This window comes from Acanthisitta chloris, unplaced genomic scaffold (assembly GCF_000695815.1).
Source record: "Acanthisitta chloris isolate BGI_N310 unplaced genomic scaffold, ASM69581v1 scaffold40843, whole genome shotgun sequence".
Lineage (NCBI taxonomy): Eukaryota > Metazoa > Chordata > Aves > Passeriformes > Acanthisittidae > Acanthisitta > Acanthisitta chloris.
Window position 1 is genome coordinate 47,297 of NW_008664082.1, and position 23,795 is coordinate 71,091.

Below are 23,795 nucleotides of genomic sequence, written 5' to 3' on the forward strand. Positions count from 1 at the left end.
GGACACCATCATGTGTGTCACAGAGAGCATCTTCAGCTCCATGGGAGACGCTGGTGAGTTCCTGCGAGGCACGGCAGCTTTCCAGGGCTGTGCACCTTCCAGACAGGGGAGGGAAGATCCTCCTCCCGTGTGCGCTCTGCTGGCGTGGTGGGGAGTCGTTCGCCCCAGGATGTTAAATCAGCCGAGTGCACAGAGCTGTGTGCTGCCTTGTTTTCACAAAATATTCACTATCAATGTCATGCTAGAAGATCACTGTAATATTTTGTCTGTCTTCTCCCACTGCTTCACTCGCCAGAACTGTATAGAAATTTCTCTGGCACCTGTGCAGATACCTGACAGTGATTGATTTTATCGTGCGTAGATTTTGGCACATGTTTTTAAACTTATTCCTACATCTTTGTGTCATGTCTCTGAAATGTGCAGCATCTAGAACCAACCAAAACTCAAGATCTCTAACAGCACAGACACTCTAGCTTGTCACTGCTGGAGTTGGCCTAGTAGGTGTTATGTTTCTTCCATTTACTGACTTATTGCTGTAAGAAAAGACACTTAAAGGGACTTTTTTTCAAGGGGGATATTTAGACTAGGAGCTGACTTAGCCAGTTTTGGTAAAAATATTAATTGCAAAATTGCACACTGGGAAATATTTGGTAAAAATAGTTGATAACAGCTAGAAAACTGTACTATTTTTTTGCCTATGCCTGACCAGAGGAGCTTGGTCATTTGATTCTGATGCCCACGAGTCACCTTTACACATGAGAAAAATGCTGTTTCCATCTTCATTCCCATGGTTTCCTAAGTACATTTTTGTAGACCCAAACATGTCTGAGTTGATTTGATAACCTACGAAAAGCCAAAGGCATTTTTGCTTCCAATCTGTCTGTGAAGGGTTCAGGGGTGTGTTTTGTGACCATGTGAGGTTATTCTGCCAAGGATGTGTACCCACTTCAGGGGCATTGTTGTTTCACCTCTGCTTCACCGTGTCCAGGACACCACTCCACTATCCTAAATACACATCCTAGTTTTGGCCAAAACCATCTTAATTGTGCTAAGTCTCTTCTGACAAAGTTCTGAATTTAGTTGATATTAGGCAGAAGATCATTCCCCAAAAGAACAGGTGAAAGATGGGTAGTTGTTACTGAAATCTTGGTTGAAATTTGAAAGCAAAATCATTAATGTTTGCTGGGGCAGGAGTTCCCTGGAACTGTATATTCAAAACTACCTGAACATACTGATCTGGGAATTTTGTCTTGCTGTTTAAAATGCAAGCACTGCTTTTTTGTCTTAATCTCCATCCTTTCTATTGTGATCCAAGATTTGGTCCATGAATCTTGTAATTTATGAGCTCCCTGTGCATCATTTTCCAGTACAAAGCACTTGAGCAGTGTAAGTTTATCTTTGCCCCGCGAAGCGGCGCTGAGCTTTGACCGAGCCGTGGTGCAGGGAGCAGTAATGGTACCTGTGCCCCCAGGTGAGATGGTGAGGCAGGCCAGGGTCCTGGCCCAGGCCACCTCGGATCTGGTCAATGCCATGAGGTCGGACGCCGAGGCAGAAATCGACATGGAGAACTCCAAGAAGCTCCTGGCGGCCGCCAAGCTCCTGGCAGACTCCACAGCTCGCATGGTTGAAGCTGCAAAGGTACCAGGAAATCACCTGTCAGCTCAGAATCCTATGGGGACACACAGGGGAGATGGTGTGTGGGATGCTGTAGACAGCATCTGGCTGGGAGTAGAGGCAGTTTCTCTCACCCTGCAAATGTTTGGCGTTGAATGACTTGTCCTTGGATTGCTCCAAAACCCGATTTATTTCCTGCCTGGATTGTTCTGGTTTTAAAACCCTTCTTGCACTCCTTGTGTGCAGGCTGGTGGTGGCTCCAGCCATCCAGGGGCAGGTGCCACCAGCTGTCCCCATCATGGTGCAGAGCCTTGTGCCAGTAAAAATGGACCAACAAATCCATAGCAATATCTTACAGGAGCCATTAACAAAGCTATTTTCCTCTGTCTGAGGGATACTTTCCTCCACCTGGGGAATCTTGCCTGTGTGGTTCCCCTGCCCATCCCTGTTCTCACAGGGACCCAAATATCTAACCTTTTCCTTCCTTTTGGTGCTGGAGGCCTGTGTAAATCCCCTGTGGAGGAATGAATCCTTTGAATTGCTTCACAGATCGGCACCTGAATGCTTTGTGCAGCAGCAGGGACAAGGCCTGTGTGCCTGGCTGCAGAGCATAATCCTTGGCTTCCCAGTGCTCTGACTTCTAACAGAGGAAACCTGCAGTGTGATAGCTCAGGCTCTGGACTGCAGTTACTGAGGGGTGCATTGAATTGGGATTTTTAAAAAACTCTTTTTTTTTTTTCAAAACCTGCATTCATCCAAGTACGTTGTAGTTCATAGGGGCAGTGTACAAGGGCTTTTTTCCCAAGCACCTGAAGTGTATGTTCAACTCTCTTCCTCAAAGCACCAGACACACACAGTAACAACCTTCCACTAGCAATAGATTTTCCACTTTGAAATCTCGTAGCATTGTAGTGTTCTCCTAACATAAGGCAAACTTAGGCTGATGTAGCAGACACTGCCTAGAGCTAAAGCCTTGATATTCAGCCATGTTTCCTGCAGTAAGCTGTACTGAGGCTGATGGTTTTGCTGTGCAATGTTGTGCAGGGAGCTGCAGCCAACCCCGAGAACGAGGAGCAGCAGCAGCGGCTGCGCGAGGCGGCCGAGGGACTGCGCGTGGCCACCAACGCTGCCGCGCAGAACGCCATCAAGAAGAAGATTGTCAACAGGCTGGAGGTTGGGAACGACACGTTGAGTTTTCTGTTTGCTCCCTTTTGATAATTACTATCTGTAGATGATTCCAAGAAAGTAGAAATGCCTATTTCAGTAGAAGTGCTAAGCACAGAATGTGCACTGTCGACTCAGCTCCAGACCCTGAGGCTTGGGCTTACAGGCACCAGTACATGTTATCATGTGCTCAGACAACTGAGCAACCTGTATTGCTGATGTAGTCAAGAGGTGTAAGGATTTAGCTCAGGTGGCAGGTTTAGGTAATTGATTTCTTTTGCTCCTATTGCAACCTAAGCTGTGAAAGAATAGGAAAGTAGCATCTTTCTAATTCAACCTTTTTCTTTGTTGGCAAGTTAGAGATGGATAACTGTGCTCAAATAGCTTTCATCCTGAGAGAAAAGCAATCCTGAGTTTCCTTATGGCAAACCAAATTAATTAAGGGTGTAATGTATTCATCTGTCAAAGCTGTTACTGTCCAAGTTACCTATAGTATGTATTTCCCCCTCTGAATTACTCAAACTTGTGCCACTGACTTAATTGTTTGTTTTTCTCCAAAGATTGCAGCTAAACAAGCTGCAGCTGCTGCTACTCAGACTATTGCAGCTTCCCAGAATGCAGCAGTTTCCAACAAGAACACAGCAGCCCACCAGCAACTTGTGCAGAGCTGCAAGGTAAGCACACCACGACCCCGGCAATAACTCTTGAGCTTTGTGGGGAACTGAAGAGCACCCTCTGCAATACTATTGCAGCCTCGAGAGGAGATTAAAGACACTCCAACACTGCACACGCTCCTCTGTATGTGTTCTGGAGAACCCTCACTTGACTGGGGTACCCATGCCCTGCTGCATGTAGAGCTTGGCAAGGCCGAGCTGCTGTCAGTGCCACCTGACAAACACCCCTGCAAACACACTGCTGTGCCAGAGTGACAGGCATGGAGCTGCTGAGTGACAGGCAGGCCCTGGTACACCTCAGGCAGCAGTGCTGCACAGCAGAGCTGTGCTGGAAGCTGTGGCTGCTCAGGACTGCCCTGTGCCTCTGATCTCGGCCGTACATTCAGCACACGAGGGTGAGCCTGGGCAGTGAGTAGCTCTGTGGGCATCAAACCAGGCAGTGGAGTGGGACTGAGGAGTGCTGTGGAGCAAAGGTAACCTCTGAGTTTTTCTCAGTGAGGGGTGGAGTAGCAGTAGTGATTTACACTGGAGTGAAGTTCTGGTTCAATGTGTCAGTTACATAATTGGTTGTATAAGTAACGACTCGGATCCTGCTGTTCCTGTGTTCAGCCTCCAAGCAGCTGGGACCTTAGATGTCACCATGAAAGAAACAAGTTCTAGACCTTCCTGTGGGGTTACCATGATTCCTGGCTTGAAGTTCAAGCTGTCAAATCCACTGGTTTCAAGGCATTCCCCAAGTCAAGCACACTTTGGTAGTTCCAAGCTAGAGCTGAGTCTGGAGAGAAGCTGTTCTCTGTTGTGTTTAAGCTGTGTTTGGCTGCTTCACTTGTAGGTGTGACTCATGAAGAAATTGCATTTCAACCAGAAATGAAAAAAGGCAATAGAATGCATAAGGATTTTCTCTTGCAGCAAAGAGCAGCTCAGTGGGAAACAAAAGGCATTGTGCAAAGCCACACTGACATCCAGCAGCTGCTGCTTGTCCGGGTGGCAGTCTCAGATATGTTGGCATTAAATAAAGTAGCTCCAGTCCAGCTCCAAATTGCAATGTAGAGAGCTGCTGTTTTGGTATGAGTTAAAAAAAAGGCAAGCTGATTCACTGTACTGTTTGCAGCCCCTTCTGATTTTATCTCATGCTCATTTATTAGTGAGCAGAGAAGATTCAGAGTCTGCTTTTCTACGTTTTGTGGCAGTGGTAGTTGAGCATTGCACTGCCCAAGTGAGTGTTACTGTGCAGGATGTGATGGACCAGGGCCATGAGTGTGGGCAGTGCAGGAATCAAGTTTTAGCCATACACACCTGCAGATGCTCCAGCCATGCTATAAAGTTTGTGGTGTTGAAGGTCAAGGAAAAGCAGCCTGAGGTAACTTGTGTGTAAAAGGTGTGTTTTAATGAAAGTAAGACATTCTCTTGGAAAAGTCTGTCATCTCCACCACTGGCATTTAAAACTGCCGAGGAAGAAATTACAAGTACTTTGTGTACATAATTCTGCATAAAAATCTTGGGTTGTCTTGTAGGATCCTTAAACTAATAAGTAGCTTGAATAAGGATTCCTTAAGTAGAACATCTCTAAAAAATCCTATTTTGTATTCATTTGGCTCCATGGAATCCAAAATCAGTTTTGTGAAGGCACAGAGTATTCATCTCTGGATGGTGCTTTAGTGCCAGAGGGTTCTGAGTGTTTATTTGTTTACTCAAAGCTTTTCCCTGTGTTTGTTTTAGAATGTTGCAGACCACATTCCTCAGCTGGTGCAGGGTGTCCGAGGAAGCCAAGCTCAGGCCGAAGACCTCAGTGCCCAACTTGCTTTAATAAATTCCAGCCAGAATTTCCTGCAGGTGAAGTGAATCAATCACTGTGGTAGATGCAAAAACTGGTTTTTAGTGCTCTGTGTTTTCAGTTGTGATAAATAAACAGTAAACTGTTAGGAACCATGTGAAGCAGTTCATCGCTGACCATAGCTAAAGAGAATTTAGTCCTCAGGTGAGATGGCTGAAGCATGTGGAACCTCAGGAGAGTGAAAGCTGCTGAAATTGAGGATACAAGTGACAGGAAAACTAGTGTTTATGGAGGAAAAACAGTCATTGCTGTAGCACTTGCCTTCTGGGAAAGAAAGTTTAAAGAGGGAGAGAGTTCAGCATCTTTGGAAGTAGAGATCTGAGTATGGGAGGTGCTGTTGTAACCTTCTTAGGCAAGATAAACTTAGTGCTGCAGCAACAAGCCACAGAATTCCTCAGAAGTAAAAGGGGACCATGCCATGGGTTTTGGGTTGGCTGTTTTGGTTAGTAGCCTGCAGGATGGATCTGGATTGAGGTGTTGGACAAAGCACAGTATTTGGCATCTTTGGAAGTAGAGATCTGAGTATGGGAGGTGCTGTTGTAACCTTCTTAGGCAAGATAAACTTAGTGCTGCAGCAACAAGCCACAGAATTCCTCAGAAGTAAAAGGGGACCATGCCATGGGTTTTGGGTTGGCTGTTTTGGTTAGTAGCCTGCAGGATGGATCTGGATTGAGGTGTTGGACAAAGCACAGTATTTGGCTCTGTGCTGTTTCCGAAACGTCTTAAAAATAGAACACAAATACAGAATATTGAGCGTTGATAACAAAACTGTTGAGTTCATTGTTGACGTTACAAGAAGCAGAAGAAACCAGTTCTCTGCAATGACCCAATCATTGCTTGGCACCAGTTAGTCTTGCTCAGGTGTGGCTGCTGCTGCAGGTTCCTGTTGTCCCGTGCAAACCTCTCCCTCTGTTCAGGCTTTTTGCTCTGGAGCCATTCAAATGATGGGTCATCTCTCTCTGGCTGTGTGTGTGCAGTAGTGATGATAAGAGTCAGCTAAGTATTTTAATTGCATTAGTAGCAACCTCTGAAGAGCCATTGCTTGAGTTATGGTTTCCAACGTATGGAATTTTGGCAGAGTTCAATATTTAGGAACATAAAGACAAATTTGCCATCCGTGCCACCTGGACCTGCTTGTAGCACAAGGATGCTGAGTGGCCAGGTTTCACATGTGGATGTATTGAGGTAGTCTGCACGGGTACTCAGAGGCCTCAGGCAGGCCCCAGTGAAGTAGTCATTGCCTGCTCAGGAAAGAAAGATCTGGAAACCTCGTGGGTGTGCATGGAGGAAGCAGGTTGTTTAATGAATCCTAAGCCTTCTTTAAAGAAAATGAGCTAGTAAAGCCAACTGTGTTCACTGTTCTTCTTTGAGCAGCCTGGAAGTAAAATGGTGGCATCTGCTAAGGCTGCAGTCCCCACGGTGACTGACCAGGCAGCAGCAATGCAGCTGAGCCAGTGTGCCAAGAACCTGGCGACCAGCCTGGCCGAGCTGCGCACTGCCTCACAGAAGGTGGGTACAACAGCCCCAGTCAGCCAGGGAGGGCAGCTTTGTGTCCCCCAGGCTCACACCTGAGCCAACAATAACATCTCCAGCTCGTACTGGTGGCTGTGAGCTGCCACATCAGGGGTGCAGTGTGATCTCAGGCACAGCTAGGCAGAGCTCAGAGGTGAGGTCCACACTGCAGCAGTTATGTTCTCAGTGCCTGGACTGCCTAGTGCAGAGGTGTGTGAACACCAAGTGCATCTCATTCCCCTGGTGCCTCTCAACAGTGTGTTACTCTCTTCACAGACTGTTCTTAGCCAGGAGTCCAAGTTACTCTCGGGCAGGAGTTTGGAGTCTGTGTTGTACAATGTTCCAGAGTGCCCACAGCCCCTAAAGAGATGGGAGAATCAGCTGGGAGGGCAGTTTGTTTACAGCTGCTAACAGTGCTGTTGATCTGATTGCTGAACAGGCTCATGAAGCATGTGGCCCCATGGAAATCGATTCTGCTCTGAACACGGTGCAGACGCTGAAGAACGAACTGCAGGATGCGAAGATGGCAGCAGTGGAGGGACAGCTGAAGCCTCTCCCGGGAGAAACTGTAATTGAGGAAGGGGTTACTTCATTTAAACCACACAAAGTTAGCTGTTGAAAAATATAAACATGAGAGACCGAAGAAGTCATGAGGCTTTGGGTAATAATGGTGCTGATGGGATTTTGCACCAAGTCACTTCAAAAGGACTTATTACCACTATACGTGGAGTGTGTTCTGTAGTAGAGTTACTATAGGACTGTGGGGCCTCTGTCCCTGTGTACAAATTACAGTGTAGTAACCCTAATGTTTCAGTCTTGAAGAATTTCTTTGCACAAGTGACAAATATGAGAACTCAGGAGCTCTGAGACAGCCAGTCCTAGTAGGCTTAGAAAGTGGAACAGTTTATTTGGCAAAAACCCCCAAGCTTCTCCCCAGATGAAGGTATTTGTTTCTATTCCTACTTATAAAATAGTTTTGTTAATTTATTTCATGCTGGACAGGGCAGACATGCTAGTCAGGTTCCAGAGAAACTCTGTGCTGTTCAGTAGCTGAGGTAAAAATTTGGAGGTTTGTGGAATGAGGAATTTTTTAGTACTGTTTGAAAAACAAGTGTGTTTTAGTTGAACTTAAACAAAGAACTTTGTCCTTTGCAATTTTTCACAGCTTGAGAAATGCACTCAGGACCTGGGAAGCACATCCAAAGCCGTTGGTTCTTCGATGGCCCAGCTGTTAACTTGTGCTGCTCAAGGCAACGAGCACTACACAGGTAGTGTTTTGTTCATGTTGTCTCTGCAAAGCCTCTGCTTTCCATCCAGCACTCTGTCAAAGCTGTTTATCACAGAATACCTAAATCAAGGGATCATGCATTTTGGTTCTAATGCTGGTAGTGAGTCGTGCAAGTCACTAAGAGTTGCTAAGAGTGTGAATCAGGTGCATCATAAAGGAACAGGGATACAATCCACTGCATGTGCAAATGTCAGCCTTTTCTCTGGCTTTCTTTTGGCAGGGATAGCATGTTTTTGACAGTATCACTCAAAATACACCACCGGTATTAGCTGTGTGTGTTGTTGGCTGGACTCTGCTAATTAATGCTTTCTAGAGGACTTTTTTATATTAGTTTTCATTAAGGGCTGAATACAATTTCAAAAAAAGGAGAATGAGACCACTATTCACACAGTCATGTGCCTTAGCTCTGAGGCTGCTCAGTGTCCTTTGGTGTTGGCCAGACAGACCACAGATGCCAAGTTCAAGACTTCCTCTCTGTGACCTCATTCAGTTCTGTTTCTGTGCTTGCACTCGTGGTGGTGTTGGGTTATCTTGAGTTACACCATTCCTAATTGCTTGGACTTGAAGCTATTGTTGTGTTTGTTTGCTAAAAGCTCCAAAGTTGTGTTTTCAGAAGCAGCAGAGATGCTGTGGCTGTGAACTCATGCACACTATTCTTGCAGGCAATGGCCTTCCCCCATAGCTTGGAGTATGATTTTTCTGTTCTCATCTGCAGGTTTTAGATTTTCTTCTTTTTCAGTGCTTTGCTAAGATGCAGTTACTGGTGTAGAGCTGTGCCCATGTGGTCTTTGGGCTATAATATTTACTTTGCAGCTTCACTACAGGCCTTACTCTAAGGAAATGATGCTGTGTGTTTCAAACATGTTCATGTTTGAAGATTCTCTTTTAAACTGCATTTGCAGTGTTTTTGCAATGGGATCATTATCTGTAAATTCATGTTATAAAATACAAAGATTGTCTTAAGGGCACTAACAGAATCCTTGGTGAAATCTGAACGCAGGAGTTGCTGCCAGAGAAACTGCTCAGGCTTTGAAGACTTTGGCCCAGGCAGCACGAGGGGTCGCAGCGTCCACTACTGACCCTGTGGCAGCACATGCAATGTTGGACTCGGCAAGGGATGTCATGGAAGGCTCTGCTATGCTGATCCAGGAGGCCAAGCAGGCCCTGGCTGCCCCAGGGGATGCAGACAGGCAGCAGAGATTAGCCCAGGTAAGTCCTGACTCAAGCAGCTGCCTGAATTGTCAGACACCCAATGAAACTGCTTCACATGCAGCACTAGGTAAGGAGAGGGAACAACAGAAAATATGTCCGTGAGGAATGTCAGCCTTCCCTTCCTTTCAGCAGCTCTCAGATAGCAACATCACACATATGTCAATGCAGATGGTGTGAAATATTACGTTCTAGGCATCTTTTGGCAAAATATGCAAGGCTGCAGGGCAGCAAGAGTCACGAGCCTCAGAAATGGTCTTGTAAGAGTCAGAACACTGCTGACAGTCAACCAGAGGCTGTGCCTCCTGTTAGTGGCCACTTCAGCCTTCCTCAGGGTGCATGTGTTTGCTTCTGTGTTGTAGGTGGCAAAAGCAGTGTCTCACTCCTTGAACAACTGTGTGAATTGTCTGCCTGGACAAAAGGATGTGGACGTGGCCTTGAAGAGTATTGGGGAGTCTAGCAAGAAGCTCCTTGTCGATTCGGTGAGATGTCGTTAACAGAGGTGTAAACCTCAGAGCACTGAAAAGCAGAGCTGGGTTCCCCATGTCTCAGATTAGTGCTGAGTAAATGTGCTGTCAGCATACTTCATGTAAGCTGTGTTTCAGTTTCTGCACCTTTAAGCAGCTTCTAGTTTTATGGGCAAGGTGAAATGTGTCTGTGACTTGTGAAGGCAATAGTGAAACTGTTGTCCTAGATCAGTGTTAGATTGGTTTTTTGAAAATGTCAACTATGACTTAACATTTGGAAGAATATGAAAACTACAAAACTATAGTCCATCTCCACCTAGAAGTGATCGGTTCAGTTGGAAGGAGCGTCAGGATCAGTCAAAAAATGTTTGGTCATTTCATACAAGGAGTAGAATTGTTGTATTTGTTTGACTGCACCTGTATCAAAACACTCTTTGTGCACTGGTAATTTGCCAGAAGGTTTTATTATTGGAACAGCTCTTTTCCTGCACCTACCAGTGATCCTGCTCTCCTGTGAGTGAAGGAGGAACTGCATTTCGATGTGTTTGTGCAATGCCTTTTTGTAAAACTAGTTGTTTTTTTACCAAGCCAAAGAGAGTTTAGGTTAGTTCTGAAGAGCTGCCAGTGCTTGTGTGGTGTTCTGAAAAGCTTGTTCCTGCAAGTGAATGATGACTTGGAGACCAGAATTCTCCAACTTTTGCCACTGAGTTCATCACTTTGGATTTTGTAGTTAAACTATGAGAACTGTCATCATCTCTGTCCCTTGACAAGCTCACAGACCTGTCTGTCCCTTGAAGCCAACGGTGGGACTGGAGTCATTGGGCAGATGTCTGGGTGATAGCTGTCCCACAGCTGGACTGCTCTGCATTCAGATCTCACCACTGGCAGTCCCGTTGCAGTATTCTGGTTCAGTTTGCAAACTCACTACTCTATTGCATTCAGTGTTCTCAGACTGTGCTGAACTTTCCAGTCCTGAAGGGCAGCTGTGATGTGACGGCCAATAAAACACACAACTTGGTCTCTTGCAGCTACCTCCAAGTTCCAAGTCATTTCAAGAAGCTCAGAGTGAGCTGAACCAGGCAGCAGCAGACCTGAACCAGTCAGCAGGAGAAGTTGTCCATGCTACACGGGGCCAGAGTGGGGAACTGGCTGCAGCCTCTGGAAAGTTCAGTGATGACTTTGATGAATTTCTCGATGCTGGTATTGAAATGGCTGGGCAGGCACAAGTAAGTTCCTGATGGTGCTGTGGAGGCCAAGGATTGCCTCGGGCAGAGCAGTGTGGTGTCTTGGCTGCCCAGCAGCACGGTGCCACGCGCTGGTGTCAGGACAGGTCGGGTGCAGAGGGAGTTGTTGGTTAGCAAGCAGCAGCCACAGCTGGCTGTGTGCAGTGAAGTGAGCTCAGCGTTTGCATTTTGCACAGGATATTGGTGTTTGTTCCTGTGTCCAGTCAGAAATATGACTTCATACTCTGCCTGGTTTGGGCAGTTAACTAATTAGAGCTGTATATCTGAAGGTACAAAGGTGTGCTGAAACCTCAGAGCTTATGGAAAGAGCTGCCTCTGTTTTGGTAGAACTGCCATGGAGTAGCAGTGAGCACTGTTCAAAATTCAGCACCTTTCTTCACTAATTTTGTGTAGAGGGAGGAAAAGATGTGTTGATATCACTCTGGTGCTGTGGACCTGCTACAGAGTGGAGCACTATCTCTTTAGCCATGGGCCTCAATGACTTGGAGAATGGTTTGTTTGAGGCAATTCAATGAAAGCAAAGGCAGAAATTATACTGTAAATGGCTGCTTGAAACAAGAATTCCAACTGCTGATGACCTAGTGCCCCTTGTGAATTTTCTTACCCTGCTGACAGAGAGGATGATAACCATCTTTGAAAGGAGAGTGCCTTCTGCCTGTGTCTAGTTACTCGTCCTAAACAGAAGCAATACTATGTCTTTTGGATGCCTAGCAAAGTGCTGGGTAGGCAGGAAGCAGAATGTAGTAAATATAGAGTAAAAGCTGTTCACATCAGCTGAGTAATGTGCAACCTCTTTACATAAACCCTGAGCAGACTGTTAGAAAGAATGGATTTACTTCTACTGGTCATTGACAGAAGAATCTCATCACAGCTCTTTGCTGGGAAAATGTAGTATTTTCTGTAGCTGTATTTATATACAGGTTTCCCTTTTCAAGCAGTGGCCTAAAATAAGCAATGGGACATCCAAGTTAAAGTGCTGACTGAAGTGGGCTTATAGAAACTTACTTTCTTGGGATGGAGGATTTCTGGAGGGATATTTTTGTGTGAGCAATCCCAGTGAGATGCTGGAGAGCTTACACAGAAGATGCTAGAATACAGAGTGTGTCCACCGACTGAGTGATGTGAGGCAGTTGTGCCAGGCAGAGACACATGAGAGTCTTGACAACAAAGGCATTGTTCAACAAGTAGTAAAGTTTCTCCATGCTCATTTGTGAATGCTGCCCTTGTTAGAAGCCAAGCTCTCAGTTGTGTGGGTTTCTCCCCTGTTATGTGAGTGAAGCTGGGGCACCTGTCTGGGTGAAGAGGCTTTGGTCCCTGTCCTTCTCTGGACATGGTCCCATGTGTGTCAGTAGTTTCAGGTGGATAAACAAACTGAGTTACCAAACATGGTTTTGACATACTCTGTTGCATATTCTGCACTTAATGTGATGCTGCTCTGGCTTTCCAGACTAAAGAGGATCAGATTCAAGTAATAGGTAACCTCAAGAGTATCTCCATGGCTTCCAGCAAGCTGTTACTAGCAGCCAAATCTCTGTCTGTCGATCCTGGAGCTCCCAATGCCAAGAACCTCTTAGCAGCAGCAGCAAGGTAAGGATGTGTTGCTTGCTTCAGGTTTTCTGGAGATACTTGCTTTGCTCTGTGATGTTTATATGTTCTGCTGTTGACAGTTGGCTGAGTGGTTGGAACCTGCAGTTCCTGTAGGCCTGGGGAGAGCAGCATGTGTTGGAGTAGTTTCTTAACTGGCATTACTTGTTGCCCTGGGTGGAAATAAGGTCCAGCAGTTTGAGTTGGGCTGGTTTTGGAAAGGCACCAGTGTATTTTGCCTACTGTTTTTTCACTGTCTGTGTCCTGACAAGGCAGTAGCTAACAGTAAACCTGTCAGTCCCCAAAAGAAAGTAAACTGATTGGTATTTGTACCAAACACTGAAAAGAAAAAATGCAGTAGAAGATCAAAGATCTTTGTGCAGCGTACAGTTAATGAGACAAAAGTTTTACTAAGAGGAATAGTTTAACTTTAAAATACACTTTTTTTCCTTGTACTCTGCCTAGAGCTGTGACTGAGAGTATAAACCAGCTCATCACCCTGTGCACCCAGCAAGCTCCCGGGCAGAAGGAATGTGATAATGCACTCAGAGAACTGGAGGTATTGCTATACTTTGGAACTTCTTACAAATAAAAATGGGCCCCAAATGTTGGTTTCCTTTCTGTTCTGTCTGGGTAGCTGCTGTCACTGTCTGCTCATTTGAAATCTGTGCCAGGGCTTTCAATTGCAGACGAGGTAAGCCTAGAACCTGTGTGAATATACTGTAATTTTGTCCATCTTTTTTGTTACTTGCTCTAAGGCTCTTAAGTTAGAATTTTAAAAAGCAGCAGCTGAGCTGTTACAAACTGTAGCTGTATCTTAATGTTAGGGGTTGCATTATGAAAAAAGTGTGTAAGATCATGCCCAGATTTCCTTTGGGGGAAGGCAAATGTCAGACACGTGTTAGTATCTCTGTACTTAGCTGATTTCACTTCCACTGCAAGTCTTTTAGCCTGGTATTTGGCAGGAAAATGTTGTTCCTCCAAACTTGGAAAAAGGCATGCTGCAGATATTTGTATGTATAGAAGAGTTAGTCTCCTGCACTTAGCAGCTTTTTCCAAGCTTTACTACCTAACTGCATTCATTCTTCTTCATGAATGTGTGACTGACTGTCACGTTGTTATTTTCAGGACTCAGAATTGCCTCAGAGAATGAAATGCAGCCCAGCTAGTCTAGGTGGTTTGCTGACAGAGGGAGCTGTGCTGGGGGAATCTCTTGGCAGTTAGGAGGTGAACATGCTCTTAGTTTGGTAGCCTTTGTGTTTCTAGACAGTGCTCAGCAAATCGTAGCTGCTTTTCCTATTGCACTTTAAATTCCATTACTGAAATTTAAAACAGTACTGAAAAGATGTGTTAGACTGTTGGCAAGGGACAGAAAACCAGATTTCCTGGTGGCAGCTGAGCATCACTAAGCAACCAGAAATGACTCCTCACAGACACAGGTGAAGCTCAGCAGCCTGTCCGTGCACAGGTTCCTTGGGCACAGCGTGTCGTGGGGTGAGGGCAGTGCCCAGTCCCAGTGCAGCTGGGGACAGCTCTGAGTGCTGCTGTGCTGTCTGTGCTGGCTCAGTGTTTCAGGCTCTGTCAGTAACCAGAGTTTGCTCTGTTGTCTCAGACTGTAAAGGGGATGCTGGATAACCCCAACGAACCCGTCAGCGATCTCTCCTATTTTGACTGCATTGAGGGTGTAATGGAGAACTCCAAGGTAATTTCTTTTCCCCACCTTTGTGCCAGTTGTACAGTGTTGTGATTTTCAGAACGTGCATATCAGATATGTTGCCGATGCAGTCAGTGTTTATAGCTAAAATGTTTGCTGCAATCCATGCTAAGGCTCTGCCTGAGATGGGTCCCTTACAGGTGATCTCAGTTTTTGGTCACTTAGAAGGCAAATTGCCCCAGTCAGAAATTTTCATTAGGTGACTGGGGACACCTCTGTGTTAGACAGCACATCACACTTAGCTGCAGTCAAAATACATCCCCAATGTTGGGAAAGCCCAAAGCCTGAAAGGGAGGCTTGGCAATGGATACCATTGTATGGTTCTGTGCACAGCGGCGTAGAGAGGTGTCTGAGCAGTGTAAACGTTGCAGCACATCAGAAAATCTCTGTGGAGTCTCCTCATTGTTTTCAGTCACGCCGTGCTGTCCATCCTGCTCAGAGGCTTAGCCTTGGGTGTCTGCATTGTTTGAAATGATGGAATTGTCTCAGAGCCCTCCTTCTCAGAAAAAAAGTGCCCCACAGGTGTCCATGTCATCTTGCATCCAATGTGCCCAAGTCAGTGAAGTCATTAACCAGCTAAAAATTCTGGAAATCAGTTCTGGGCAGTTTGTGAGCCAGAACTGGCTGAAGGCCAGGAATCACTTGCCTTTACGTGGTAGGGATTGATATTTGGAAGATAACTTTGTTTTTTAATTTCTGAGGTTCTTGGAGAATCCATGGCAGGCATTTCCCAGAACGCGAAAACTGGAGATCTCTTAGTCTTTGGAGAATGTGTTGGGGTTGCATCCAAGGCTCTCTGTGGCCTCACAGAGGCAGCAGCTCAGGTAAGCTACTGAACTCTGTGAAGTGTGTGTTCATTTTTTGCAAGTTCATGCTGTAGGTTTGTAAATCTGAGGTACACTTCCTCGTGGTCAAGCAAATGATGCCCTTGTACTCCACGGTGTGCTCTGTGCAGATCCACAGAAACTGCACTTGGGTTTCAGTGGATTCTGGAGATTTGTTGCTAAAAATAAATGCTAATTATACTTGCAGGATGATTTCTGTGTGTTATGATGCGTGACAAGCTTGTCAAAGACCCAGGAGGGCTTTGGCATCATTTCTTAGGGCTGTTTTCTGCTTTTCTCCGTGTCTAGGCCGCGTACCTGGTGGGTATCTCGGATCCCAACAGTCAGGCTGGGCAGCAGGGCCTGGTGGACCCGATTCAGTTTGCCAGAGCCAACCAAGCAATCCAGATGGCTTGTCAGAACTTGGTGGATCCAGCCAGCAGCCCCTCACAGGTGACTGCAGGGCTGTCCTGTCAGCAGGGTGACTCTGTTTGTGTCCAGGCACAGGAGCTGGGTTGGAAACCTGCATGGCTTTGAATGGCAGGTTTGCAGAACTCCAGCAAAAAAAGTGTCACAGCCCTCTGACCTTCTGCCTGTTGTGTGCCGTGTGTTTTTCCAGGTGTTATCAGCAGCCACAATTGTGGCCAAACATACTTCTGCTTTGTGCAACGCTTGTCGCATTGCTTCGTCCAAAACTGCAAATCCTGTTGCCAAGAGACACTTTGTGCAGTCTGCCAAGGAAGTTGCAAACAGCACTGCTAACCTGGTTAAAACCATCAAGGTACAAATGCTGCTTCATTGTGCTTGCTTTTTCCAGTGTGATTTTAGTGGGGTTCGGGTTTCCTTTTTTTCCCCCTGTTGAGGCAGAATCAGAAGACTTAGAGAATCTTTTTACCTTCTCAGATATGTTTGGTTTAAAAAATCAGAAATTACAGATTTGAAGACCTGAAGTGGAGAACACATTCAGTGGTGTAACTGCTGAGGTCAAGATGGAAAAAATTGGGCAGTATGAATTGTAGGAGAGGCAACTTGGCCCCTTCAGTGTGAGACCCCTCAGCACTGATGTGTTCAGTGAGTGTGCACCTTGAGAGCAGTTTGCAAACAACTGGATGTTAAGTTGCTCAATATCTAGAGATTTTTTTATTCAGTCTCTTGAAACAAAGCAGCAGTTTAAAGTTTAGTGTCAATAACCAGCTAAGGAAAGAAAGACACACCTGAGAGTTCAATAGCATAGTTTGTGGAGCAGCTCTCGAGTACCATAAACATGCAGCAGTTTAAAATCAGGAACAATTAAACCACCTCCCCTCGGTTTTACTGAGAAGCCCTTTCAGGCAGAGCTCAATGTTGGTTTCATTTCCAGGCACTGGATGGAGATTTCTCTGAGGAGAACCGCAACAAGTGCAGAATTGCCACTGCCCCTTTGATAGAAGCTGTGGAAAACCTGACAGCGTTTGCTTCCAATCCAGAGTTTGTCAGCATACCAGCACAGATCAGCAGTGAGGTGAGGCACATGCTGCACTTCCACCCTCCAAACCCTGAAAACACTGAATTAATCGTGTGTTGGGAGAGAGGGAGCAGAGAGACGTAACCCAAAACGTTTCCTTGCATTCCTGGTGCTCCGCAGGGCGTTCTGCTCTCTTCTGCTTAACCTCTGACCTCGAATTTTGCACCAGTAGGGTAAAACCTTTGGGCTGCAGTGAGAGCTGCAGGTCTCCTGTTGGCAGAGCAGTGCAGCACAGGTGACTTGCCTGTCTGGGGAGCTGGATGCAGTGCCTCGCAGCAATAAACATCCCTTTTCCCCCTCCAGAGCAGCTTTGGCACGTGGAACCAAATTAGCTCCAGAAAGCATTGGAGGGACATTGCTGTTTTTTCCCTTTTCCCCCAGAGTTCTCTATCCTCAACCCCTGTAACTGCAACAGAGTAGAATTTGAAGCAACTAATCACGGATTTGTTTTGGTTTGGCTGGGGGTTTTTTGTTTGGGTTTTTTCTCCATGTGTTTTTTGCTTGTTGGTTTGGTTTGGTTTAGTTTTTCTTGGGGGAAAAAGAGAAAAATAAATCTTTCAAGCTTCAAAAAGCTTCAAAGTAGAGGTGGTGTGTTGTTACCACTGTCCAGATGCTGGCTCCTGCCTTGTCAGGCTCTGTTCTGGGTGGCAGTACCAGGTGGCACAGTAATGGTTGCAGCCTTACAGCTGTGGGGCTGTGAGGGAAATCTCAGCATGTCCCCATGTCTCTTGCCCCTGGGCTCACCAGTTTGCTGGCAGTAGAACAGATGTGGAGGTGATGACCCGGTTAGTCATCAGTCATCACCCTGAGCTAGTGGCCCAACTGAGTAACTCCAGGCAAGAGAGCACACTCGTCGGAGACTGTGACATCCATGGCAAGGAGAGTATTTGCAGTGATATTTCTGTGTTCTGCAACTAGCCAAGTGTCATTCTCTCCTGTTTCTCAGCTGGAAGGAGCCTTTGTAGATCTGAGATGTTGAAGAGAATGTGGTTGGACTGTGATTATTTTAGGGCTATTTCCACGTTGACTATCTGTGAATGTAACAGTACAATGGAAGAAATGATAATTCCATTTTAATGCTGTTAAATAGACTTTCAGGAGCAGAAAGTGTGGACAAACTCAATTGTTTAAGTGTTCTTTCTGTTCTTGTGCCTTTCTGACCACAGGGGTCACGAGCACAGGAGCCAATTTTAGTTTCTGCCAGGACGATGTTGGAGAGCTCCTCATTGCTGATCAAAACTGCTCGTTCCCTGGCTATCAACCCCAAAGACCCTCCCACCTGGTCTGTGCTGGCTGGGCATTCCCACACAGTCTCAGATTCCATCAAGAGTCTTATCACCTCCATCAGGTATGTCTTCTGTAGTGACAAACGGCAGTAACAGTGGAGCAGGTGCTCCGCGAGCGAGGGACCCTGTGCCGTTAGCCCCGTGTTGTTTTCCACTGCGGGAGGTTCTTCGTGGTCTCAGTGTCTCCCCAGTCACACTGGTGTTGAGTCCTGACTGGTGGCTGCAGCATCCTGCAGCACAGTTCTTCTGTGTTTGTGTTCTGCTCTCCTTCTCTGCTTCCACCTCTGAGTCACTTCAGGCTAAACCTAAGAGCGAATGCTGTAGAAAATGAAAATTGTAGCTAAACTTACCTCCATGCAGATCATGTACCAACATGGCATACATGGGAAACAGCTTCTTTTTCCTATTTGTTTTAAGGTGGGTCAGGCCACGTTATAAATTACCTTTGCTGTCTATTTGCTGTGTATTTGCTGTCGTGTTCTCTGAGTAGTTGTAAAAATGCTGTAGCAAGAAGTGAATATTCTTCTTTTTTTGGACTAAACCTGTCTGTCCCTTAAGGAAAATTTTAAAGCACGGTTCTATACTTAATCTCTTTGTATGGATTAAATCAAAATGGCGTGGAGAGCGAACTAAGGAGTATTTCCAGTTTTGTTGGTCGTTGATACTGATTGTACTGCAATAGCACACTGCATGGCAGGACAAAGTATTGGAAAATAATCCTTGGCAAAAGGTACCTGGGTCTGAACAGAACACCTAAAACCTGAGGAATTGTTTTCTGAGACAGTCGATCTCACTGTACAGAGATGGTTTTTCCTGGTGTCTGTTATGTTTTCATCATAACCTTTATGACTGGGCCAGTCTGGCCATCCCGAGGTCGAATTGCAGCTTTTCCTTCTGAGGCAACCATTTTTTTTCTGTCTGATTATTAAGAGAGGAGCAGGGTGTGTGTATGTGTATGGAAGTGTGCAGAGTACTGTGAGCAGATGTCAGAATCCTCTAGGCAGAACCAAACCAACTTTGGCCCTTGTTGCTCTTGTCCCACGTGTTCTATGTGCCGTCAGGTAGCGCGGTGTGCACTCAGGAGAGCCTCCACCTTCCCTGCAGGCTCAGTTCAGCTCCTGTCTTGCAGGGACAAGGCCCCAGGGCAGCGAGAGTGTGATTTCTCCATCGATGGCATCAACAGGTGCATCAGAGACATCGAGCAGGCCTCCCTCGCTGCTGTGAGCCAGAGCCTGGCCACCAGGGACGACATCTCGGTGGAGGTGAGGGCAGAGCAGGCACAGAGCAGTGCTGATTTGTCCTGCTAGCTTCGAAGTCTGCAGTGGAGCTTTACATTCTTGTGCTCTGCTTTTTGCTTTGAGAAGTCTTTCTTCGTGTGTAAATCAATGCTGCTGCTGGTTTTCTGATGCTGCTTTGAGAAGTGTTCCTTCGTGTTTAAATCAATGCTGCTGCTGGTTTTCTGATGGAGCAGCAATACTAAATCTCTGTCAGGGCAGGAATAGCTCAGGGTGGGGCTGGAGGGATGTTGGTCACGTTACAGTGAGAGAGTACATGCCCCCATGTTCCCTCTGAAGAGGAGAAGGCCTGTCTCAGGGTTGCTGTTGCTGAAAGAGGGTCAAGGAGAAGAAAAGACCACAAAGAAAGCTGGCAGCGAGGGTTCTGCCTCCTGCTGGAGCAGGACACTGAGTGTTGGCTGGTCTGAGGGGATGGCCACGGGGAGGTTCAGCTGTGCTAGTAACTCAGTTTCTCTCTGTCAGGCTCTCCAGGAGCAGCTGACGTCAGTCGTGCAGGAGATAGGGCACCTCATCGATCCCATCGCCACCGCGGCGCGCGGAGAGGCAGCTCAGCTGGGGCACAAGGTACTGTCAAACCATTCCTAAGGCATCTGAAATCTGGGGCAGATGAGTGTCAGGGAAGATCCTCACTTCATAGCAGTTTCTCTTCCTGTGAGAGAGCAGAAGAAAGCATTTGTAATGACGAAAGGTCTGGAATTTTCAGATACTCCAAGGCAAGACCAAATAAACTGGTTGACATTGAAAGATCTGGAATTTTCAGATACTCAGAGGCAAGACCAAATAAACTGGTTGACATTTTGGGCCAGAGAATGTACATACCAAAAACATACATTATTTGCCATATATTTATTATTATTATTGCAAGATTTATTACAAGATTTAGCAGTTTCTTTGGTGACAGTTCCTCATCCTATGGTATATTCTTCAGAGGAAAATAAATGCAAGTTTTCCTCGTCAGTGCACTCAGTACCAGAAAGGAATCATAAGGTTAGCACGAGGACTCTTCTGGAGTCACACCTGAGTAACTCTGTTCAGCTCTGTGTAGCCATGGAATATTTCATAACATCTCAACTGTCAGTGGTTCTGATTCTCAGTTTAACAGCCCTTAGAGCCACACAACAAATTTGGATTGCTAAAATGTGGGTGGAGTCACATTCCTCATCCTGCTTGCTAGGGGATGTTGTCTGAAGTTGCTCAGGTTGTCCAGCTGAATGCCATTTGTTCTGCTGTTTGCCCTGTGCCTACTCTGGTGCCCAAGAACCGTCCAGGTATGGTCTGGAATCTGATGAAGGTGGTTTGGGAGCTTAGGGAGCAGAGGCTGCGAATATGAGCAGTCCCAGGGCTGAACAGAGCCATCCAAATCCAGTGCAGTTCCATCTGTTGTCTGTGTATCCTCTGTTACGCTGCAGAAATGTGGTTCATGCTTTCCATGGCTGTTCTGGCTCTCGTAGGTAACACAGCTGGCGAGTTACTTTGAGCCCCTGGTTTTAGCCGCGGTTGGTGTGGCGTCCAAGACACTAAATCATCAGCAGCAGATGACTGTGCTGGACCAGAGCAAGACACTAGCAGAATCTGCCTTACAGATGCTGTATGCTGCCAAAGAAGGGGGAGGAAACCCCAAGGTAAGGTGGCTGTGTGGAGTCAGGGGTGAGGCAGGCTGTAGTGTTTTGTTTATAATCTTTTTCCTCGAGTGTTACCCTTCAGTGCTGTTACTGTTTTCATTTCTTACCCCTCTGATTCACACATCACTTTACATAGAGGATGTTCTTTGACAATCTGTTTGCTCATTTTGTCTCTCAGGCATCTCACACCCATGATGCAATCACTGAGGCTGCTCAGCTGATGAAGGAGGCTGTGGATGACATCATGGTTACCTTAAATGAGGCTGCAAGTGAAGTTGGCATGGTTGGAGGTATGGTAGACTCGATTGCAGAGGCAATGACCAAGGTGAGCACAGAAATTCTGACCCCTTTTTTGCTTTGCTCTTGGAAGGTGACCCACATTGCAGAGGTTTGGAGGAGCTGGTGCTGGTTCCATTTGGCAGTGGTCAGTCATGGCACGCTGGCACAGGAAACTGAAAGATGATTTGATTTGGAGATTGTCAGATAAAAGTGACGTGGGCGATGTCAGTGGTGCTCACGTTTACAGCCTGCACAGTGCCTGTCACTAGAACTGCTGCAAAGTAGTTTTGCTCAGTCAGTGCTGGCACTTAGCAGCCATCTTAGGCCAGGCAGCCTCTTAGTTTTGCTTTCTTTTCTTCTTTGTCTTTCACATTGGTCTCTTTAGTGCCCAGCAGGCCAACCTTGCAGCAAATTGCTTTCAGAGCAGGTGATGTCAAAGCCTGAGGTGCTCTGCTGTGCCTCGTCACACATTCTGCTGAAGATGTGTAGTTGCTAAGTGTTCATGAGTTCAATACAAATAATTGGCTTTTCCTGGTGTGAGTTAAGGATTGAAGACTTCAGCACCTAAAGAAATCTCATTATCTTCTGGCACAAACATTTTGGTGTGTAACCATTGCACCTTCCTAAGTTAGCTGAGAACTACAGATGGTTTGGCCTTGTGTGGGAAATGGACCTCATGCTCAAAAACTTTGCACTGTGCATTCTGTGCCTTCCATGTTCATAGCATGAAAGTATTTGCTGCTCTCTACACATCTCAGGGCACTGTTTCCAGCTGTGTCTTGGGAGAAAGAAGACTGGAAAGATGAATGTATAATACAGTTTTGCTATTACATGTGAAGTATGCTGTTGGTTATGACTTTTTTATGCCATGTTTTTCCCTCTTCCTTGCAGCTGGATGAAGGCACACCTCCGGATCCGAAGGGAACCTTTGTTGATTATCAGACCACTGTGGTGAAATATTCTAAAGCCATTGCTGTAACTGCACAGGAAATGGTAAGGAATCAGCTCACAACAGGGTGTATAAGGAACATGGGATTATTTGCATAGTGTTGTGACAATTCTGATAAGCAGATTTTTCAATAACCTGATCTCTTTAGGGGTAGTGGTATAAAAGAAGTGATGATTGTCAATTTAATTCTTGCATTTTAGTGGTATGATCATAGTAGGAGTCCTTTACAGGAGGAGCTCTGGATTGTACTGTGGCTCTTCCACACCAAAGCTTTTTATTTGGCTCATTTTCGAGGACAAATGAAAGGAAAACTTTTCACCTACATGCTTTTTCCCCCATTTAATTGGGCTAAAATGTCACCTTGTGTTTATCAATGACTTCAGGTTACCCTTTCACACGTACTGTCATTCAGCCTGTGAAGAAGATCAGTGTTTTCAGAGCCCTGTAACACTTCATGAACAAATGCAGATCAGCAGTTCACATTGTGCATTTTCTTGTGATTCTCCTGAGTTTAACAGAAGTAAAAAATGACACCTGTTGAACCGAGTGTTTCCTGACTCGTGTTTCACAGTAGTGCTTAATGCATTTGCTTTTGAAGAGTACTGGTGTTGCTCCTTTGCTTTTGAGAGCGTTGGGGGGACTGGTTATATATGCTACAGACAGGATTCCTCAGAGTCATCTGCTCCTGCAGCCAAGGCAGGTTGATGGTTCTGCTACCTACAAACAGTATCAATTTGTCTAAAGCTAGTCTTGTCCCAAGGGTGGAGCTCTCTGGCTGTGCTAGCAGGAGGCAGGAGAGATACCTGTCACAAGGTAGACTTTTTCTAAAGGGAGATTCAGTTACTTGTACTAATGCTCTGCTGAGATGTTCTGCGTCGTCCTGCCTATTTCTTCCCCATCCTGTGCCCACATCTGAGGTGTGTTCTGTGTCAGTCCTCAGATGTTTTCCGTGCCCCCGTGCCGTGCCAGCTGGGACTGGTGGAGGTTGTGTCCTCTGTGACAGACTCAGGTGGCTGTGCCACACAAAACCTGCTTCCCTTCCTGGTCTGCAGAGCTGTGTCAAAGAGTGCACTGCCAGCTCTAACTGCTGCTCTTTGACCCCGTGTGCCCAGCAAGTTGCCATGACTCTAATACAGCATGTTTGCTTGAGTTTCCTCTAGAATTCTTGCCAGAGGACGAGTCCCTTACCTGGCAAGCAGTTTGCCCCGGTGTATCAGCGTGGCCAGAGATGAGTGTGCTCTAATCTGGGGTGCATTGACAGGTTATTCTCATGCCTGTCATTTCTCTGTTTCTCTCGCCTGTGTTCTTTTTTCAGATGACTAAGTCGGTTACTAACCCGGAGGAGTTGGGAGGACTTGCATCGCAAATGACCAGTGACTATGGGCATTTGGCTCTCCAGGGCCGAATGGCTGCGGCTACGGCAGAACCAGAGGAGGTCTGCAGCTCTTAGACCTCTCCACTCTCTGTACTCGGTGCTGTTACCATGGGCAGTCGTTAACTGTAGAGAACACAGCGAAGGTGGCGAGCCTTGTTACACAAATACCCAATCACAGAACAGAAACCCTTGGTCAGAGCCTCTGTCCAGCTTCAGAAACAGCTCAGGGTAATAGTGGGCAACTCTGTAGACAGTGACAGGACCTCCTAAATTACTTGGGGCTTTCACTTAGGCAACTTGCAAATGCCAAGAGAACCCTTAATTTTTCACTATGTTACCTTCCTTCAATCTCACACA

The 23,795-nt window shown here is 46.2% G+C and overlaps 1 protein-coding gene across 1 annotated transcript in view; it reads left to right on the forward strand.

Moving 5' to 3' along the window:
• TLN1 (talin 1) overlaps positions 1-23,795 on the forward strand; it is a 61,394-nt gene that overhangs the window by 18,347 nt on the left and 19,252 nt on the right. The window contains exons 19-43 of the mRNA XM_009071174.1: positions 5-53; positions 1,472-1,638; positions 2,659-2,787; positions 3,339-3,452; positions 5,172-5,285; positions 6,661-6,795; positions 7,238-7,366; positions 7,964-8,066; positions 9,087-9,295; positions 9,658-9,777; positions 10,791-10,988; positions 12,454-12,593; positions 13,056-13,149; positions 14,203-14,292; positions 15,006-15,128; positions 15,438-15,581; positions 15,748-15,909; positions 16,489-16,629; positions 17,799-17,980; positions 19,048-19,180; positions 19,676-19,777; positions 20,665-20,835; positions 21,014-21,160; positions 22,006-22,107; positions 23,379-23,498. Coding sequence (XP_009069422.1) covers positions 5-53; positions 1,472-1,638; positions 2,659-2,787; positions 3,339-3,452; positions 5,172-5,285; positions 6,661-6,795; positions 7,238-7,366; positions 7,964-8,066; positions 9,087-9,295; positions 9,658-9,777; positions 10,791-10,988; positions 12,454-12,593; positions 13,056-13,149; positions 14,203-14,292; positions 15,006-15,128; positions 15,438-15,581; positions 15,748-15,909; positions 16,489-16,629; positions 17,799-17,980; positions 19,048-19,180; positions 19,676-19,777; positions 20,665-20,835; positions 21,014-21,160; positions 22,006-22,107; positions 23,379-23,498 — 3,318 coding nt within the window. The remainder of the gene's footprint in view (positions 1-4; positions 54-1,471; positions 1,639-2,658; positions 2,788-3,338; positions 3,453-5,171; positions 5,286-6,660; positions 6,796-7,237; positions 7,367-7,963; positions 8,067-9,086; positions 9,296-9,657; positions 9,778-10,790; positions 10,989-12,453; positions 12,594-13,055; positions 13,150-14,202; positions 14,293-15,005; positions 15,129-15,437; positions 15,582-15,747; positions 15,910-16,488; positions 16,630-17,798; positions 17,981-19,047; positions 19,181-19,675; positions 19,778-20,664; positions 20,836-21,013; positions 21,161-22,005; positions 22,108-23,378; positions 23,499-23,795) is intronic.